Source organism: Microcebus murinus, chromosome 5 (assembly GCF_040939455.1).
Source record: "Microcebus murinus isolate Inina chromosome 5, M.murinus_Inina_mat1.0, whole genome shotgun sequence".
Taxonomy (NCBI): Eukaryota; Metazoa; Chordata; class Mammalia; order Primates; family Cheirogaleidae; genus Microcebus; species Microcebus murinus.
The window spans coordinates 65,263,082-65,278,366 of record NC_134108.1 but is presented as its reverse complement, the minus strand read 5'-3'; the positions used below and the strand labels follow the sequence as shown (position 1 = coordinate 65,278,366).

Genomic DNA, 15,285 nt, shown 5'->3' with positions numbered 1-15,285 from the left:
CTTTGCTGCTAACTATCAGCTGGTTACAAAGCCCCTGTGCCTGCAGGTTGGAAGTTACCTCATGTTCCTCTCCTTTGTTTGTCACTCAATTTAAAATTTTTCTTATGCTCTTCTCCACATTATGGACTTATAGTGGTCATGGCATCCCCATGCATGAGATTCTGTCTAAAACAGATGACAATGGAAAAGTAGACCCAGGCACAAGTCTTAACCTTTAAGAGCTTCTTTCCCCATCTGTCAAATGGGAATACCATCTAATAACTGTGTGACTAAAATGTACATGTAACTTGGTATTAATAATAGCTGCTCAGTTCATAACAGATTAACAGTAAACATTTGTTATCATTTCCTTCAAAATGAAGGGCAATGCTTAGTTAAATAAAAGATTAACGATATCTTTTAAGCCTGCGGTCCCCAGCCCCTGGGTCACAGACTGGTAGCAGTCTGTGGCCTGTTAAGAACCGGGCTGCACAGCAGGAGGTGAGCAGCAGGCAAGCCAGTGAAGCTTCATCTGTATTTACAGCCGCTCCCCATTGCTTGCATCACTGCCTGAGGTCTGCTGCCTTGTCAGATCAGTGGCAGCATTAGATTCTGCATTATGGTAAGTTGCATGATTATTTCATTATATGTTACAATGTAATAATAATAAAGTAGACAATAAATGTAACTCACTTGAATCATCCTGAAACCATCCACACCCCCTACCCCACCCTGGTCTGTGGAAAAATTGCTTTCCTGGTGCCAAAAAGGTTAGGGACTACTGTTCTAAGCCATTTCCTCTTCATTATGTCTCATTAAAATAAAATCTGTCAGGTTCTTCTGAAAAATGCTATGAGAGTTTCCAATAAAACATCTAACAGAGTTAACTGAATATTTCTCGACTTGTATACCTTTTTTCAAACTACTTAGCTTACTATCATTTCTATGAGACTATCAGTATATATCATCATCACCTTTATATTGCTCAGTAAACATTTTGTTGAACTAAAAGAGCATTAGTTAAAGAAATGAGCAAATGAATGGATGGATTTACTAAAATGAAGGTAGGGCTTGTAACAATGTATATATACGTACAGGCTGGGTGACTAGAGTCAATAAATGAATGAAATACTTAATGTAACTCAGAAATACTGTAAGAAATCTGTTTTCTAATGAGAAGAATGACTTAATGATATATGCCGTGTTGTGTTGCGTACAAATTAGGACTCATAACATTGTGAAGAGCACCCATTTAACCCCAAATTTCAAACTGGAGGAGATGATGTGTTAACTGGCCAGTCACTCAGCCTCTCAAAAATCATGATTAAGGTACAGCAGTGCTGACTATTGTAAGAATACTGACATTTCAGTTTTTATTAGTTTCCGTGTAAACACAGAACACCTCATAGCTCATTTGCTGATGTAAGTCATTCCACCACTTTTACACACCAGTTTAGAATAACAATCTGAATTTTATTAAAAACAAAAATAAATCTAAAAAGCTTCCTTTAATTACACAGTATGCACAAGAATTTCCGCATTACATCAGTTTACATAAAATGTTCTGAATGACAGAAGTAGAACTTACTACCATTTGAAGAGAGGAGTTGAGCGCTGAAAACCACACACACTTATAGAAAGAAACAAAAGTTTCACAGGGAAGACCTGTGACCTCTAGCTACAGGCAAGAGCTGAAATTAGGAACATGAAAAAAACTTGAAGAAAAAAAAGACATTCAATACTCTAAAATACTTCAGCAAAAATAGTCAAACATTTGTAAACAACCTTTAACAAATCTTTTCAATATGCTGTGTTGCTACAAGGTAAAATACTCTTAATTGATTTTTAGTCAACTCAAAAAAGCAGTTTTTATTGCTGAGGAGTATTTCCCTCTAGACTAGATAAAAGCTTTGCTTTCTTTCCCTGGAATTAGGGCTTATCAGTGTTTGTCTGTACATTTCTTAGACTGGGGCATTTCAGCCACTTGCTCGTCTGTTCGCTATTCCCACTCAAAAAAATGAGGGTTAGAATTGTAAAACCAGATTTAATAAAAGCTTTGGCTCCAGTAAATATTTTTATTTGAAAGTTTGTTGGATGAGGACACTGATGAAACTGGCTGTGGATTTTAATTATCCCTGGTGTCCTTTTCTCCCGTCTCCAGAGATCATTAGGATTTAAAAGTATGAGATTGGCAACACAACTACTTCAAAACAGAGTAAGGCTGAACTGTACTCAATGTCCAGGACAACTACAGTACTGAAAATCCCATGGAACTTACTGTAAACAAACAAGCAACTGTTCAACAGCCTTTGCATTTAGTACCATGACTAAAAAATCTACTATTTTCTTCCATTTACCTATTTGGATATTTTTATGAAGTGACTGCATGTAACAATAATAAAATTTCCCTTTACGTGTGTTATGATACAGCAAAACATATCAATAACTAGAAATAAAATCTGAAACCTCTAATGCTAAATCCTAATGGAAACGTTAAGCTTTTGCACTCACGCTTGGACATCTTGTGCTCTGAGATAATTAGAAAAGCCTTTTAACAGTGACTAGGTCCCTTTTGGTGGAGTGAAAATGTACACACAAGCAGCGATGCTATGGATGAGTTATGCTTTTCCTTAGTCTATCGTTATTGTCTCTGTCAATTTGATTTTATTGTTACTATGTTGAGTCCAATATCAGTTTCAGTTAAGTAATCAAATTATTTGGGAATGATAACCTTCTTTTTATTTAAACTAAGTAATGGAAGACATTTAGTTCCCAGAAGCTTTATAATAATAGATTCTGAAGAAGCTAAAAGTGACACAGCTTAGTACAAACTGTCCTTTACCTTTATTCCTTGTATACACAAGGAATTCACTATAAAACTCAGTGGGAGGAGGAAAAAATAATGGAACAAAAAATTACCTGCTTTAGCATTTTTAAGAATAGTTTGATAACTTCTTAGATCAACTTGCTTATCTGAAATAGAGCAAAACTACAATACAATCACGATAGAATTCTAATAATCACAGCAATTTTGCTTTCATTTAAAAATTTCTCTTCATAAAACATTAATGCTATAAAAATGAGATTGGTGACATCTTTATTTAAAAGACACCTTGCATTGGTATCAAAATGTGACTTATTTTAATGCCAACTGAAAAAATAGAGCTTGTATAGTCTATTATTTCAATGATGTTTTATTATTACTTTTAAGTTATTTTGAAGGTTGGTAGCAAAGTTATTGTTAACAATATAAATATTCTCTCTTTTTAAGCGTTGAAATTCTCTTAACAGTATTGAAAGGCAGGAGGTATTCCAGAATGGGCTTACAAGGAATATCAGTCGTTAAAATATCTAAGATAATGGGGATACTTGGATTTATATTTAGTGCTTTAACTTCCTCACTAACTTCTACTGATTTGCCTGGTTTATTCTTCTTTTGGTATCAAAAACAGAAATCTAAACCCAAGCCTTTTAGTAATTATTTCCATTTTCCATTATTTCTTTTCAGTTTTTTTCAAATATAAAATAATCCAATAATCATTGGATCAGGAAGAAATGATCATTTAAACTGAATTATGTTCTTTTGCCTTTTAATTTCACTTAAGGGATATTAATAATAGATTCATAAAAGCTTTATAGCTTCAACACATACACACAATCACAGAACTAAAAATCTTTAGGCTAAAAAAAAGGGTTTAATTTTGTTCAATGTATCATAATCAAATTTTAGTCTAATGAAATCTGGTAAAATTGCTTTCATTAAATATATCAGCTACTACTTACCTTTAAATATTTTATAAATGAAATTAAGTTCAGTACTGATCCAAGGATGCTGGCATCAAAGCCCTCACTTTGAACTATTCCTAAAAGTTCTGTATTTCTATAATGTACCAGCAATTATTCTAGATTTATAATACCCTGTCTTAAACTTGGTATATACCATCTTTTGGAAAAAAAGTTACTAGTTTTTTGAGATGAGATACAAGAACGAAATCATTCTCGAGGTTCCACCTCTAATATGGAAAAAAGGATGATGTTTGCATATAGCAGCCAGTTTGATACCCTCTGTTCTGTTAGGCTAGCCTTCACACAATGCGCATGCATATACAGCCACAGTTCACCGCATCTGTTCTGATGATGAGAGCTGCTGCTTATTCAAGTCACAGATGCCACCATGTTATGAATGAGACAGTAAAATTGCATGTCCACCACGAGAAAAGAAAAACAAACAATGAAACAAACGCAGCAAATATAGGCAGATGGCATTCAGAACACGCCAAAAATCTAACACTCATGAATTGTCATTATAGGGGTTTTCCTTTCCTTAAAAAAAAAGTCTTTCTTTGCATATTTTAAAATTTAAAAGTCCCAGAGAATCATGAAGTGCCTTGTCGTTTTTGCTGCTGACTTCTGATGACCTCTAGTTGTTTTTTGCATTGCTGGTAGTAAGTTGAAAGGCTTTTGTTTTCATCTAAAAGCTTTTTATGTTCCTGTACCAGACGAGATGTATTTTGCTGGTCCTTTTCATCCTGGTCCAGTTCTGCAACTAGTTCTTGCCTAAAAATAAATACCACATAATAAAATATTACATGTGATAGAAAAATTGATACCTTACTTGCTGATGGTAGAAGCTTAATTAATGAGAACTTTTATTTTGGGTCTATCATTTTGCATCTTAGGCACCCTACTCAAATATAATTATGGGCCAGAATGGAAACTATCACCTACTCTTCTGGTGTAACCATATATGTATCATAACCTGTTTAATAAGTAACTGTAGTTGGATAATTAATGAAGCAGATAAAATGGTAAAATAAAAATTTCATAAGATTTCATTTAGTATCCCCTTTTTGTGTAGGAAGAAGAAAAAAGGCTGGGAAAGGCTCTGACTACAGGAAAATAACACAAAGTTTTTATCATTTCACATTCTACCTTTATACTTATATTCATATTCTGAAGTTGCAATCCTATAATACAAAGTGGTAGGTAATAGAACATTTGCAAGCTAATTAAAATAGATGCTACCCAACTTATTTCTTATTTCAAAACAGTCAGAACAAAGCAAAGTATCACTATTAAGCCACTTACATTTGCAAACATTTTCATGAAAGACTCTTAGAATCTTTTATAGTCTGATAAACTTCTTTAAGTCCTTTTTATTTGGAGAATATTAAGTAGGGCTAGGTTACTGGATATAAATGAATACTTAATAAAAAGTCCTCAAAAATAATTTCCTAATATATTAATATTTCTTACTTTATTTAAAATTGATTAAAACTGTCATAGTTTTCACAACCCACATTCTAATTCACCATTTGTTTTTTCCAGCATACAACTCTTCTTTCAAATGAATTTAAAGTATGACAAAAGTATAGGTTAAATATATGTTATAAGAACATAGAGTATTTTTTCAAAATAAAGTACCAGCAGTTCCACAATTACTTCTATTATTTCCAGACTATAGTATTTAATTTCCTATTTTGGCTTATCTTTAAGATACCAGGCTGATTTCATTTAAATCATTGTATCAGTAAATAGTGATAAAACTATTGTTTCTTTTCTTTGAAGCACAAACAGAAAACTTTTTACAAATTACTTCAGAAAATAAGAATTTCATTTAGATTAAAATATATACATGGAATTCTATTATATATACATAAAGTTACTGTGATTTCTTCCTGTAACACTGCATTTTAGTTATCACTCATAAATCAACTTCATAAGTATAAAATTTCATCATGCTAAAGAAAACTGAAGATATATACACATCTTTAAGAACTGTGTATTTAGTGGTATGGAAATTGGATTGGATTTCTTTAAAAAGGCAGGAAGGCTGTTTCTATAATTCTCAGAAAAACATGTATGGGTATCAAACTCCAGAAATATACTCATAGGTATGAAATAATGCCCTCTAATAAGTGATCCTACTTCCTAAACATATACCTGGAAAGAATATATCTACAGAAATGTTTCTAAGATAAAACAGCTAAACGTTAGTAAATCAAATTATTTTACCTATGTCTAAGGAAAAAATAAATCTTCATAACAATAAGTCTAAACAGCTTTTAAATTTAAAACTCTGAGAACATAAAACACATGGGTATATAGCACCAGTTTATTTTCCTTAGTACTATTATGACATAGTCAAAAGGATTGAGTTTTAAATGAAAAATAGTCAAAGGGTACTTAGAACTTAAACATGAAAACAAAATCTCCAAATTGGAAATACACTTAATGACTAATTTTAAAAACCATAAAGTTTTCATGTTTTCAAATAATATTGCACCTCAACATATTTTAAACTCAAAATACTAATGTGTTTTTATTTTTATTCATAAAAGACAACTTACTTTCTCTGTAATAATAATGCAATTTCTGTTTGAACTTTCATATATTCTTGTGCCATTTTACAATGCTGTTCAAATACTGCCATAGATTCTTTGGAGTTCGGGCACGGTGCTAGAGGCTGAAAATAATCAGGAACGTTAAAACATAATTAAATCAAATTTCAATAGCTAGCTGAGAATTAAGACACAGACTGTGATGTAGAAGGTATCACAAAATGTGTTAGAAATAGCTTATAGGATACACACACACACACATACACACACACACACACACACACACACACATTTTTGAGACAGAGTCTCTGTTGCCCAGGCTAGAGTGCTGTGGTGGTCATCATAGCTCACTGCAACCTCCAGCTCCTGGGATCAAATGATCCTTCTGGCCCAACCTTTCAAGCAGCTGATGACAGGAGTGTGTGCGGCTAATTTTTAAAAAAATTTTTGTAGAGACAGGGTCTTGAACTCCTGGCTTCAAGTGATCCTCCAGCTTTGGCCTAACAAAGTAGAGTTTTATATTTCAATGTACTAAAGTTAAAGAGTAAAAAATGCTAAATGCTTGGCAGTCTTGAAGAAAGATATGGGGGATATTTCAAGATGACTGTCAGGATAAGAACATATTATTATGCCAATTTTAAATTTGATTAACTTCAGATGTAGCAATTAAAGTATATAAAAATGTAAAAAAAAACTGAATAAATTTGATTAACTTCACTAAAAGAATTGTTTACTTTAATTTGATTTTTAAAAGTTTAAGGAGGCCAACTAAAAGCATGAATAAATGAATATAAAATGATGGATAGGAACATAATTGTCAGCTTCAAAGATAAATTCTCTTAAGAAGAAAAAAGTAAACTTTCACTGAGAAAGTACTCCTTTACCTGTAGTTGGTGATCCAGTGTAAGATAAGCCATTGGGATGGAGTTATCTGACCCATTGGTATCTGGAATATAAGCATGTGCTTCATTTATTTTCTGTCATAAATAATTATACAAAAAGCAAGAAAGCATGCAAATGCTTTTTTACCCCTAAAGTATATGACATGTAAAATAAAAGTTACTGCTATTAGCAACGAATAGTTTATTTTTGAATTCTAAAGGTAAAAAGAGGACGTCCAATTTCCAGATAATTGGATACAATCACGTTCTTGTACCTACAATTAAAGGTGGGTATAAATTGAATAGAAAATAATATAGTAAAGCTTGTCTTTGTTTAACTAAAAGTAAAAACAGTGATATGGGACCTTTATATTTTGAGTCTCTTACTCTGCCCACTGAGCAGCCAGGAGAATCTGCAGGACCTTTACATTTTAAATTTAATCTTAACTGACCCTACCTAATCAAACCCACATCTCTTTCTTTTCTTTATGGTGCTAAGTTTATTTTACATAAACCTGTGTCAACTCTGTTAATGTCAGTGTTTAACAGGGAAAGGGAGAAAGCAAGAGACACTTTCTCTTCCAGTAGATCATTTTCAATTTATATAGATTCTAATGTGAAGCCTCCTCCATCTCGCCCCCCAATGAGAATCACTGCAGAAAATGAGAAATGTTATCAATGAGAGTATATTACAAATATGAATAGTATGGAAACAAAAAAGAGGTTTAGAACGTGGCTCAATGTCATGCCAAAAATAGTTAAATTGGTTAATTCTGACAACCAGTCAACTCTATCAAACTATTTGAACAGAAAGTGTTTGTTTATATTTCAAAAGAGGTAAAACTGTTATATGAATTGATTGAGATGCATGAGATGGTCTCTTCCCAACATGAACATTTATATAAAATAGTTCCAGAAGTAAGCAGAGTAACTATGACGTAATATAGACTTTTCTACTTTAGAAGTAGCTGCTTTCCCACTGTTGGTAGAGAAAAAATGAGCTAAATCAGTGAGCTGTTTAGCTCTTTTCTGGTAAGTAACTCCCTTGAAAAAGTGGCGTAAAGGGAAGGTCAGAATGACAGCAGAGGCTCTGCACTCAACTGAATAAAAAACTAAGATAGTTCCATAGTTCGGTGCCCTTTTAATTTATTGTTGACTGATATTCTAGGTTTTTAAAAAAGTCATTGAGAATGTGCTTGCAAGTAACTTCAAAAGTGAATTAGCTATATCAGGCCAAATAGATAACTCATATACTGACACATAACTAAGCACTTAGCACATGGTAGCAGTTGTTATCATAATCAGCATTACTGATACTAAATGGAGGATTAGGCAGAAAGGGCAATTTTAAATAGTCAAACATGTATTTAGATTAAAAAAGTAATGTTTATGAAATACTAGAGTGCAACAGAGAAAAAAAACCCAGTAGAGCCTTGAAGTACTTATCCTAAATCATCTACAGTACTAACACAAACATTTTTTTTTGAAAAGGCTAAACAAGAAATACACTTAATTTGTTATTTCTTTGACCAAATCTCTCCCTACTGCCAATAGTAGTTTTTAAATTATGCTCCCACGCAAATATTACCTTCCACAAAATTCAAACTGATTAAAAATGATTTCCTTCTGACTTAACAGGAAAAATTAAGTATGCTTAAAAATGTTTTCTCAATTTAACATTTCCATTCTTATTAATCTTTCTTAAATTATTGATATCTTATATATCTCATTATATTAGCATCCTGTACGTCAAGAAGTGGGGTTTTACTTTCTCACTTGTACATTGAAATTGAGCTTCTTGTCTCTAATAGCAATAACTGGTCACAAGATAGAAAGGTTATTTAGTGAAAGTTTATTTTTTTAATGTTTCTATTGCTAATCAAATCGAATCCCTTTTCTCCTCAATGTCAAACTCACATTGGTATGGTTAAGTGAGGCGAATTCTCCTTTCTACGCATTCCCCCAAAACGCAACACTTGTTACCATCTCATATTTTCAGAGTATGCATTCCTTCAGGGGAATGCTGCCTTGTCCTTTCTGCTTTATGACTAAAGAACAAGTCTTTGTTTATGAAAAAGTCATGGACTATACCAGGCCTTATTTAATTGATTTCTCTCTTGACTAGTAAAATACTCAGCTTGTAACTGCAAACTTAGTAGTTATATAGTATGATGAGTTTATTTTTAATGTGTCAGTGTCATGAGTTTAATCAGATTGTAAAGAATAAGCCATGTCTTTTATGTGTATCTTTATAAAGTACTGAGCCCAGGACAAACTCTTTAATGAGTTTTAGTTGCCTCTCTGTGGCTCCCTCTACTGGGTCTAGATCTCTTTCTCACTAGATCCTCTCTGTATCCATGTCTTTCTTTACACTCATTATACTATAAATAGAAACTGAAGAGCATTCATTATTTGCAATGATTATTAAATTATTATGCTCTTTAGTTTTCTCTCAAAATACACAGAAACTTATTTTAAATTTTAAAAATCTAGTTAATTAAGTTGTTTTAACTTATGTTTATGCTCAATTTTTTCTGGGACAGTGGGTCTTCTAAAAAACAGACTTTACCTATCTTCTTCCTATAATTTATTCCATTAGTTGTTTATCAATACTTTTCTTAGAAATACCTAAAAGCTGAATTAATTACAAAGTTAAACCAGAGTCTCAACTTTTAAAATGTATTCAAAATTATGTAAAAATGACAACCACATATTTGTAATATATTTCAAGGCAAAGACAAAATTCAGCTGATATTGCAACCTACTTCTAGCTATTGGTATTTTGTGGTATTTTTAGATATTGGAAAAGAAAATAATGAGACAGGAATTGGAAGGGTAGGAGCACACATGAAGCTGAAATACAGCAGTTATGTGAGAGATTCTTAAAAATTTTGCTACAAACACTGCTAATTGCAAGTATAGATTAGTTTAGGCTGAAGTTAGGAGGCTCTGCAAACCGAGTACCAGACCCCACAAATTCTAATGTCAGAGAGAGTACTCTTGTCAGAGGGTTCAGGAATCAAAATGAGTTGGTATCATCACCTGAATATTAATAATAAAATCTTCCAAGAGCGTTTCCCTCTCTACTCACTGGGGAAGAGCATGTCTATGATGAATTCTGCACATTTGCTGAGTGTGGTGAATACCCTGGACAATCCTAGGTTGAGCTATGCTAGGGGTGAAACTTAGACAAGTTTTTGTCACCACTAAATTTAAACTAACTAAAACCAGAGAGAATACGCCCCTGGCTAACCACTGTTTTATCTTACATGCCACATGGAGTAAAAACCACCCAGTTAATTTTTTAAATTAAATTATAAATTTGACTAAACACCCCAAATAACTAAATACTTGAGTTGTATTTTAGTTTGTAAATCAGAGGCTGACTTTTAAATTTTAATTTAATTGACACTATTAATAACATTGATCTTACATAAAATCTCCAATGCTTTAATTTTCTAAGGTCTAAGAGATCATCTTTCCTTCTCTGACTTAATTAAATACAAATAAAAATTTTCATTTAAATATACTTCTGAGTATTTATCAAGGTATTCCGTTAATGTTAGGGAAAGTCAATTCCACTATAGCACATCATTTCTGGTCTGCCCATAATGAAACAACACCAAGACTACCTTCAGACAGGAAGGTCACTAATATTATGACCAATTATTCACGTTGGGGAGTTTAATAACTCTTAATTCACTTTTAAAGGTCTATTTAAAAGAATATTTATATAACTGAAATAAAGTCTCCTATCAGTTAAAAATGATTTAAAAGGTCAATAGTCAGAAATTTTCTTCTCCAAGGTATATGATATTTTATGTCCTTAAAACAAAAGATTGAGATGAAGATGATGATTTTTGCCATTCTGCTAATTTTGGTTATTTAAAAGATAATGATTTTATTACTACCCCAGTAGAATGGATTATAACAAAAAAACCTCAGACTTAAATATCAAGAATACAATATACTACTTCCTAATTGGAAAATACCCAAAACAAACTTTTTTCAAAATACATGTTTAGCATCTGGGGGAAAAAAATACAGAGGGCAAGGCAGTCTTTTAGTACTCAAAAAAACATTTTAAAATTTATTGCTAAATAGTTGATTTTATTAATATGTAAATCTAAACTACTGTGTAATGCCCACCTTTGCAAAGATTGATACAACTAAATGAACATAAACACGATGAATTCAATTTTATAATTATAATGAAAAAGTAGACTGGTCACCTGTGGAATCATCAGGGGTCCATGGATGACTTCGAGTTGGCTTTTCTGATGTTGGTCCTGAGGTAGTGATCATTCTGACACTGGGACTGGATGATCTACTGCTCACCTGTAGGAGGAAGTGACAGGAGGAACAAAATGTGATCTTTGACTAAAAAAATGGCAGATGTGTGCCTGTAGTCCCAGCTACATGGGAGGCTGAGGCAGGAGGATGGCTTAAGCCTAGGTGTTTGAGGCTGCTGTGAGTTATGATGATGCCACTGTACTCTAGCCCGGGCAACAGAGTGAGACGCTGTCTCTTTCTCTCAAAAAACAAACAAACAATAAAACCAAACCCAGAACATTTCCATTAACAGGCAAAGGTCAGACTTCAATTTCTGTTAGCAGAAATCCCTAAGAAACTCTTGCAAAAAACAAAATAAACCCGCTTAGAATGTTCTACATATGTAAAAAGTTACATGCTCTCACATATGATACCTCTTAATAACTGATGAGCTTGCTAGAAAGTAAGAGAAATACTCTGAAACCAGAAACAAAGTAAGATCAGGAGATTAACGAGTGGTTGCACTGCTGTCTCTGGGGATTTCATGGCCTAGAGATTTTGTTTTGACAGCCTACTGCACTCACAAGAGTAGACCTTGGGCCTTGTAGGACAGGAGTAAGAAAAGTCAACTAGGAAAAGAGTCAACTAGGACAGGAGTAAGAAAGGTCAAGTAGGAAAAAAAAGTCTACCCTATACAAACAACAAATAAATTTGCCTGCCTTGTTAGTGGTTCTGGGTGAAGGAGAGAAAATTTATTCACTGTGAATCTATAAAAAGTTTGCAGAATTGATGGAAGATACAATAAATCTCAACCACAAGCATACAAAAAAAAAAAAAAAAAAAGAGAAACCCATGTACTGACTTTAACATGGGGTATATACAGTCAGATTCTAGAAAACAGACAAATAGTAGAAACAGCAGCCAGAGAGAAAAGATAGATTACCCACTAAAGAATACCAGTTAGATTCTCAGTAGCAACAAAGGAAACCAGAATAAAGTAGAATAGTACCTTCAATGTACTGAAAGAAAATAAGTGCCAACTTAGAATCCTTTAGCCAACAGAAATGTGAATAATGAGGTAAAAATAATATTTCAGATGTGCAAAAACTGAGTTACCAGCCATAGATTCTTACCATAGAAATTTCTCAAGCATATTATTTTTTGGAAGAAGAATCATTTTTCCTTGATGGAACGGCCAAGATGCAATCAAGAATACTGGTAAACAAGGGAATAAATCTACACCAGAGGTTCACAAACTTTTTAAACAGGAGGCCAGTTCACTGTCCCTCAGACTGTTGGAGGGCTGGATTATAGTTTAAAAAAAACTATAAACAAATTCCTATGCACACTGCACATATCTTATTTTGAAGTAAAAAAACAAACGGGCAAAAACACCAGCATGTGGCCCACGGGCCCGTAGTCTGAGGATGCCTGATTGACACACTGAAAATATCCAGTGATAAAAACAGTGACTAATTTACATTTGCTAAACAAATCAATACATAAGATGGTACTAAAATTCTCAACATTGATTTTAAAATCCTTGCATTGTCCAGGATGAGAGTATAGATGTAAATTAGGTTGGGCATGAATGTTAAAATTCAAAGGTATTTACTAAAAGTAGTAATATATAACTACCAAACCAGAAAAAAAGATAATGGAATGAGAAATACATTTATTCAATTCAAAAGAAGGCAAAAAAGAAGGAAAAAAGCAAGAGAAATCATAAAATAAGAGCAAGTAAACTATCAGTAACCATAATAAATGTTAACAATGTAATATTACAAATGTAAATGATATTAACAAAAATCAGATTATTAGGCTGAATTAATGGCTGTTTATAAGAGACATATCTAATTCAGAGACAGAGAAAACAGAAAGGTATAGGATAAAAAAAGATTACACAGTAAAAACTACCCAAAATAAAGTTCCTATATTAATATCAGGGAGAATATATTTTAGGACCAAAAAAGAAATTACTAGAGAAAGAGATAAAATGATAAATGGTTCAATTCAGAATATGACAATCCTTTAAATTCAAAATTTATATGCTGTATATACAAGTAGATAAAGCAAAAAAACTGCAAGGAAAAGGGACACATCACTATCACACTGAGATATTTTAATACTCCTTGGTAAAAGACATATAAAAGCAGATCAAAACCAAAACCAAACACATACACAATAACACCTGAACTCCATAAAAACCAAGCTTGATCTAAACATATATATATATATCCCCATACCTAGCAAATGAAGAACATGCATGCTTTTCAAGCACCCATGGAACATTTATGAACACTGATCATGTACTAAGCCATAAAGCAAATCTCAAAAGAGTTTAAAAAATACCAGTATCATATAAACCCTAATGTAATTATTTTTTTGTACTGATTTCAAAATTAACTTTAAAAATCCTATGTTTGAAATTTTAAAAACTTCTAAATAACTCACTGATCAAAGAAAAAATAAAGGGAAATTAGAAAATACCTTTGGTATATAAGAAGAGTAAAATCATACACCAAAGAGAACCAGTGATGAAATACGTAACTCTTACTTTTAGGATATTGTCACCCTTAGTAAAACAAGTCTAGATATTATAAAATTATTCCTGAATCCTTCTCACCTACTTTGACTGAAAGCAAGCTTTGATGATTTAAGAAGAACATACTGATTTGCCCATAGTTATAATTACTATTATAAATCAAAAGCAATTTCTCTTCAAAGTGGTGGCAGACTAGGGTTTCAGAGTCAGTGGAATGCTAATATTTATGCTAACATTTTGACATTTTAAAAGGGAACATGTTTGTGACATGTGAGAATCAGTATCAGCTGAAAAATTAAAAAAGATACAGTACAAGAATTAGGTTTCCAAAATAAGAATGGATTTAGTATATTAAAAGGCTACCATGCATTTACAATATTAAAATAAGTAAGTGTATTTGGATCTAATATGGCTTATATAGTACTCCTTAGATTTAAATCTTTCCCAAGAGAATTCTTTGCTACATATTTCTTTTTACCTTCTACTTTCCAAGAAATGTTTAGCACCTCATGTGCATGCTTGTTTGTTCCACTTACAATTTCCTATAGCTATGTAACTAAGAAATGAGGCTAATACTTTTTTTTTTTTTTTTTTTTTTTTTTGAGACAGAGTCTCGCTTTCTTGCCTAGGCTAGTGTGAGTGCCGTGGCGTCAGCCTAGCTCACAGCAACCTCAAACTCCTGGGCTCAAGCAATCCTTCTGCCTCAGCCTCCCGAGTTGCTGGGACTACAGGCACAAGCCACCATGCCCGGCTAATTTTTTATATATATATATTAGTTGGCCAATTGATTTCTTTCTATTTTTATAGTAGAGATGGGGTCTCGCTCAGGCTGGTTTTGAACTCCTGACCTTGAGCAATCCGCCCGCCTCGGCCTCCCAGAGTGCTAGGATTACAAGCGTGAGCCACCGCGCCCGGCCGAGGCTAATACTTTTATTTCAAGTTTCCAAACTGGTCCTTCTTTAAAACTATAATGAATTAGATTTAAATCTATACATTAAATAAACCTTTATATTTCAAAGAATATGTATCTCAATGAATAACATCATATGCTAACACGCATAAAGAAATATTTAAAATAAGCCATAATTTCTGAATATACAAGGCATAAAGAAGAGGAACAAGTAACATTTGACAACTAAAAAAAAAAAACTAGTTTGTAGCTAAATGTATGTTACTTATTGACACTAACTAAAAAAGAAGTCTTATTTTATAGTCGCCATTTTAAAAAAAACCACTGGTAAAATTCTGACGGCCATAAATGTTCTCA

The 15,285-nt window shown here is 32.7% G+C and overlaps 1 protein-coding gene across 2 annotated transcripts in view; it reads right to left on the bottom strand.

Moving 5' to 3' along the window:
* Window positions 1-1,431: 1,431 nt before the first annotated feature.
* The window catches only part of MAP3K7 (mitogen-activated protein kinase kinase kinase 7), a 63,221-nt gene continuing 49,367 nt past the window's right edge, over window positions 1,432-15,285 (bottom strand). For both annotated transcript variants that reach the window (XM_076003109.1, XM_012750957.2), the window contains 4 exons: window positions 11,434-11,539; window positions 7,205-7,266; window positions 6,330-6,445; window positions 1,432-4,536 (listed from right to left, as the gene is read on the bottom strand). In XM_076003109.1, coding sequence (XP_075859224.1) covers window positions 4,356-4,536; window positions 6,330-6,445; window positions 7,205-7,266; window positions 11,434-11,539 — 465 coding nt within the window. In that variant the 3' untranslated portion in view covers window positions 1,432-4,355. The remainder of the gene's footprint in view (window positions 4,537-6,329; window positions 6,446-7,204; window positions 7,267-11,433; window positions 11,540-15,285) is intronic.